The 6,319-nt window shown below is 38.4% G+C and overlaps 1 protein-coding gene across 1 annotated transcript; it reads left to right on the plus strand.

Moving 5' to 3' along the window:
- The first annotated feature begins 250 nt into the window (after positions 1-250).
- Positions 251-1,258, plus strand: LOC112721897 (uncharacterized). The gene has a single exon (XM_025772918.1). The coding sequence runs from the start codon at positions 251-253 to the stop codon at positions 1,256-1,258; it is 1,008 nt and encodes a 335-aa protein (XP_025628703.1).
- The last annotated feature ends 5,061 nt before the right edge of the window (positions 1,259-6,319 follow it).

The following is a 6,319-nucleotide window of genomic DNA, read 5'->3' on the forward strand; positions in this document are numbered from 1 at the left end:
CCTAGTTTTGAGACTGATAGTAGTGATATTGAGTCACCAAAAAGACATAAAAAAAATAAAGGAAAAAGCATCTGTGTCTCCATCAAACAAGAAGAAAGTGTCACCTAAGAAAAATGGTAAGAAATCATCAAAGAGGTATACTGGGAGGAGGAGGAAGAGACATGTGCTATACGGTGAATCTAGTAAAGGAAATCGAATTGAGACACCTCCTAGTGGGTTGGGTTCTGCCCAAGGGCCAGTAGAAACAGATATGGGAGGGCCAGTAGAAGATGAACTAGGAGGTCCAGCAGTGGTTAATGAGAAGAGTGACAGTGATGACTACAACTATGAATATGCTTCTGAAGAGTGTCATACCCCGGTATCTTCTGAGGATCAGAGGACAATGCACGGACTTGATTTCAATGAAGAAAATGAATATGGAGAGGTTCGGTTTGAGCTTGGAATGCAATTTTCGACTATGGAGAAATTTAAGAAGGCCTTGAAGGATGTATTTGTTTGGGATGGAAGAGATTGCATGTATATCAAGAATGAGAAGGAGAGGGTCAGGGCTAGATGTGCGGAGGAGAACTGTCCATGGTTAATATATATGGCAAGGAACTCAAAAACAATGGCATTTGAGATAAAAACATTTCACAACAAGCATACATGTGGAAGGGATTATGGAAGCAATTTGGCCGATAGGGCATGGGTCACAGATAAGCTGGAAAAAAGGTTGGCAACACAGCCTAAGCTAACACCGAGGGAAGCAACGGAGCATATGAAACAGGACTACAATGTTCAGGTCCATCCAAAAATGATCCAAAAGGCTTTGAAAGCAGCCAGGGAAATTGTTGTTGGGAATGACAAGGCACAATATGGGAAGTTGTGGGATTATTTACAAGAGTTGCACAGGAGTAACCCAGGCAGCACGGCTGACATGTGTGTTGACCCAATTCTGCAATCTCTACCGCTGTTTGACAAAATTTACATATGCTTAGATGCGTGCAGAAATGGTTTTGTTAAGGGTTGTAGACCACTAATAGGCCTAGATGGATGCTTTTTAAAGGGGTATTATGGAGGCCAACTCCTAACTGCAATGTCACTTGATGCTAACAACCATGTATTCGTTATTGCATATGCTGTTACAAGAGCAGAAAATACAGAGAACTGGATGTGGTTCTTAACTCGACTTCAGGATGATTTGGGAGACCATCAAGTGCGTGGATGGAATCTCATGTCCGACCAACAGAAGGTAACATCATTTGCCAACCTATTCTGATATTGATTATAATTCTGCAGAGTTTAGTTGGATTATAGTGTAGATATTGTTTAGATTATTAGATATTGTTTTATAAATACAAGTCTGCACAAGATAATTGTCTTATTAGATATAGACTTCTGTTGCACATGTTGGATTATAATTAGATGTTTGTAACAGTTATAATTGGCATGCCATTTTCAGTTTTATAAATGCAATTCTGCACAATATAATTGACTTATAATTAGTTTATGACTTATAACAGTCAATTTTTTTGGTTTTTGTTTTAGTATCAAGTTGAAAAAACACACATGGTCTTCTGAGTGAAACTTCTGGAGCAGGTCATATTTTGGAGTGAACTTTTTGTAAAATACTCATGCTTTGGTTTGTGAATCACTTAATCACTTTATATGTTGGTTTCAACTATTATGAAACTCTCAGGAATTGGAGTGCAATTCCAAATTTCTCACAGATTTGAATATTTATTTACATTGTTATCTTCATAGACATGTGTTTCACAAACTCATAATAATACAATATGATAATATCTCAATACACTATTTTAAATTCTAATAACTACATGAAATAAAATAAATTAAGTATCACTGTATTAGAGTAAATAATCATAACATCAGTTGTTGTCTTCATACAAGCTATGAATTTCAACAAAAATACATTAAGTAGTTGTCTTCTATTTACATAACTTTGCACACTAAATCAAATTCACATTTTTCTCAATTAACCCACTACAAATTGATGAAATTATAAGTGTAACTGCAATTCCAACTAAAAAAGTGGTTAATGTTCTGCATTTAGTGTTGCCTCCAAATGTTTTTTCAATTTTCTGCTTTGCCATCATTACTTCCAGTGCCTCCAATCTTTCTTCCATCGTCTTCAAACTTTCAACCACACCATTCTGATTGACATAAGCTTTATGTGAATATGACTCAACATATTCATCAAGCCAAGCAAAGTATTTGCAATGTGGAGCTGCGGTTTGCAACAAATAACACTCCATGGTAATGGCAAGGAATTTTGAAACAAAACTAAAATTGAAAAATGATTACCTTAAAATAAGAGCAACCAAAAAAAAGTCTGTTCGAATTTTCTGCAGTGCTAGATTGAAACAATATTGCATATGTGCCACAATGACATCTGGGTGCTACAAATCTTTTTTTGCCTTGGTTTGCCTTTTCTCCTATACTCCCAGTGGAATCCAGAGTCGGACTCCAGCACAAATTCTTCCCAGCTTCATTGCTTTCCTCCACGGTTCGTGAAGAAGAATCTCTGACTTTCATAGCCATATTGTTCTTCAGGAGAAAACCCTTTATCTTCACTCTACACACAATGAAGACAACGAAGAATAAAGAAAAAACCCTAAATAACTATGAACACCCAGGAGATAACGCTCATAATGAAACGCAGCGTTTCAACAAAGGTACAGGGGGCGATTTGTCCCAATTATGAAGGAGAGAAACCCACGTGGACAAGTTACTGACACATCAGCCAGTGACCTGCTCGGATCCGGTTGCAGGGACTGGAACGTACTGAAATCATAATAGATAGGGATCGATTTGGGTATTTAGATTTTTTAGGGGGTGGGAAGTCCTTAGAGCAAATTGTTAGGGACCGGAAAGGACATTTACTCTTATTAATATTAAGGAACAAACACTAACAAATTCAACATTTAGTCGACGCGCGGGTTTTACACTAGTTATAGACAAACTTGGTTAGCTAACTCACAATCACAGACCATATCATATAATCAAATTCCACATTGAGCTTCCGTCAATGAAAATGTATTTCATGAAACTGCATCACCATTGTTTTCTTTTCTTTTCTCTCAGTTTTGTATTGCCTCGAACTAGCTTACCCTAACTCTCCAGTACTTTACCCAAACTGGCCAACAGCCCCTTCTTTTTTTTTCTGCTTTAACTCTGCAGTACTTTACCCTAATTCTAGCTTTTTGCTGCCGCAGCACCACCGCACAGTGGTGATCTCATTGTTCGATCAGAGAGAGTGATGACGGAATTGGATGCTGCTGAGACAAAAAGGCAAAAAACGGAGCATGTTGAAATGGCGGAGGAAGCGTGCCTTTGCCTTTTTACTTCTAACAAGTTGTTCGTGATCAAACTAAGCAATTTAAAGAAACAAGAAGATGATGTCAAAGATTGGACTTGTTTGCCTCCACCACCGTTCGATTTCGATTTGAAACTTCCAGACCCTGATTTATGTCCTTTCGAGTTGGACTCCAAGATCTATATGGCGGTGTCCTGCCCTAGACCTCTCGGTGCGGATTCCAACTCCTGGAACACCTACGAATTCAAATTTGATGAGCGCAGATTTTGGCCTGCGGATGGTGTACCCGCCCCTCTTTATGGGTCATCCATCGCAAACACGCCAGACTCAAGCGATGTTTACTTCTGTATAGATCCACTGGCCATATATCTTGGACTTTTTGTTCTTTATCATGATTCTAGAGTTTGGAAACAGTTAAACCCTCCTCCGGACTACGAACGGGTAGGTGCCGATCTTGTCGTGTTCGTCCTCCACAACACCGTCTTTGTTTCATCGGACACGGGGAACGAGACAGACTCCTATTTGGCCCACTTCGACCCCATAACAGAGACTTGGATAGTTGAGCCCGACGCTGATAACAATCTTTCGAAATTCATGAATGGTAGGTACATTTGCAGTAGTACTGAACTTGGCCCCTTTCGTGATACTTATCCCCCAAAAATTTCTGTGCCCCTTCTGGGTCTCGGCAGCAGCAACAACTACACGGTTTGCCTTACGCATGATGAGTATGGGGAGGAGTTTGATGAACCACTTGTTATCTCGGAGAAGGTGTTTGCCATTTTGGTTAACTACCAGAATGGCCGTGTCGCCTTATATCAATACCTTGATGTGTTTTTTGAGGGTAGTCAACCCAAGATGGAAGATGGGGCCAGAGTCAATCTTGTTGACCTTGGCAACGGGAAGGTGTGTGCAATACTCTTTGCGGAACTAGAGGATTCCGGAGACAAATTGTTGCTGTTCTTCTCATTTTTCACACTGTCGTTGTCGAAGGACTTTGCAGCATTGCAACTTGACAGCGGGGCTCCTCCCATGGAGCGAGATTTCTTGCAAGTAACTGTCCATAAGAAGTGTGTCTACACCATGGAGAACTCGAGGCTTGCTAATGATATGCGCCACACCTTTGTTTGGCCACCTATTAAGGGGGGAAGATTTCACTATACGACAGATATATGATAGTAACATTTCTTGTTATTTACTGTGGCTTTTTATCCTCCTTTGTCCTTTTTAATAGGATTATGAATGAACAATGAATTAAATAATAATGTCTTTGAGTATTATGATCTTGCTTGAATTATGTCTATATTCTTTTTAGCTCAAAATTACCTGTGTTTTTTTGAGATATTTGCACTATTGCTGTTCGTCTGAGTGAATTTAGAATAAGTGATGACATCTTGCTTATGCTTTTTGAGATATCATGGGTTTCATTCTATGTTGTTAACATAAATAAGTGATGACCCTACTTGAATTAACAAGTCATTGTTTTTCCTGGAATTTTGGATAAATTATTGATTTTACTTTTGCACCATGCTTTTTGATTGGTTGTCATGATTTGATTTCGAGATAAGGTAGCATTGCAATTTATCATGTCTCTTTTTTATTTCAGTTAACATCTATGTATTCAGATATGAGGAACCTTTTATCTCAGTTGTAGCTGCTGCCACACTCTTGTATTCAGATTCTGCACTGGTATGGCTGACTACATGTTTTCTACTTGACCAAGCAACCAAATTAGTGCCTAAGAAAATACAATAGCCTGAAGTGGATCTCCTATCATCAACATCAGAGGCCCAATCAGCATCTGCAAAACCAAAAATTCGAAGATTAGTAGATGGATGAAAAAGAAGACCTTGCTCAGTTGTACCAGCTAGACATCGAAGGATCCTTTTTACTGATCTCCAGTGACTGAGCAAAGGTCTTTGCATAAATTGGCTTACCTTATTTACTGAGAATGCTATCTCAGATCTAGTGAGGGTGCAGTATTGCAGAGCCCCTACTATAGAAAGATAGTGAGTAGGATCAGAATAATGTTCAAAATCATGTTTAGAGAGCTTTTTTCTGAGGTAATCATAGGTGTTGGGACTGACTTAGCATCAATGATGCCTGACTTGTATAACACATCTTTTATGTATTTAGTTTGAGATAAATGATATGCACCAGATTTTAGTTTAGTGGCCTCAATTCCTAAAAAATAATTGAAAGTGCCAAGAGATTTCAAAGCAAACATGCCATGTAATTTCTGCATCGATGCAGTATTTCATTTTGATTATTACTAGTCACCAGTATATCATTAACATAAACTAAAATAAAAATCATAGAAGAAGAAGTTCTTTTAGTGAATAAAGAAGGGTCTGACCTTGTTGTAGTGAAGCCAAACTTGCCTAAAGCTGCAGATAATGTAATGTACTAAGTACGAGGTACTTGTTTTAATCCATATATAGCTTTATGAAGTTTGCAAACAGCGTTAGAGTCACCATTATCAAAGTCTGGTGGTTGCATCATGTATACCACTTCTTGTAATTTGTCATTTAAAAAGGCATTGTTAAAATCATATTGATTGATAAGCCAGTTCATAGAAAGAGCAAGAGTGAGAACCACTCTAATAGTGGCATGTTTAACCACAGGACTGTATACCTCAGTAAAATCCAGCCCTTCAATTTGATGATTCCCTAAAGCTACAAGATGAGCTTTATAGCGCATTTCTGAGCCATTTGGGTTTTTTTTAATGGCATAAACCCATTTGCAACCAATCACAGTAGAATTGGGACTTGGATGAACTAGAGACCAAGTTTGTGTCTGTTCTAAAGCTTGAAGTTCAGATAGCATTGCATTCTTCCAGTGTGGAAGCTGTAATGCTTGTTTTACTAAAGTAGGAGGTGTTTGTAGACATTGAGGGTCAGTACTTGAGGAAGAAGTGAGTGCACTTAATGCTCTTGGTTTATAAATTTCAGACTTATATCTAGTGACCATAGGGTGTTGATTATGAGTACTTTGGGTACGTGTAGT

This window comes from Arachis hypogaea, chromosome 11 (assembly GCF_003086295.3).
Source record: "Arachis hypogaea cultivar Tifrunner chromosome 11, arahy.Tifrunner.gnm2.J5K5, whole genome shotgun sequence".
Taxonomy (NCBI): domain Eukaryota; kingdom Viridiplantae; phylum Streptophyta; class Magnoliopsida; order Fabales; family Fabaceae; genus Arachis; species Arachis hypogaea.

Coding starts and splice junctions, on each gene's coding strand:
- LOC112721897 (XM_025772918.1), top strand. CDS start 251: ATGGGAGGGCCAGTAGAAGATGAACTAGGAGGTCCAGCAGTGGTTAAT.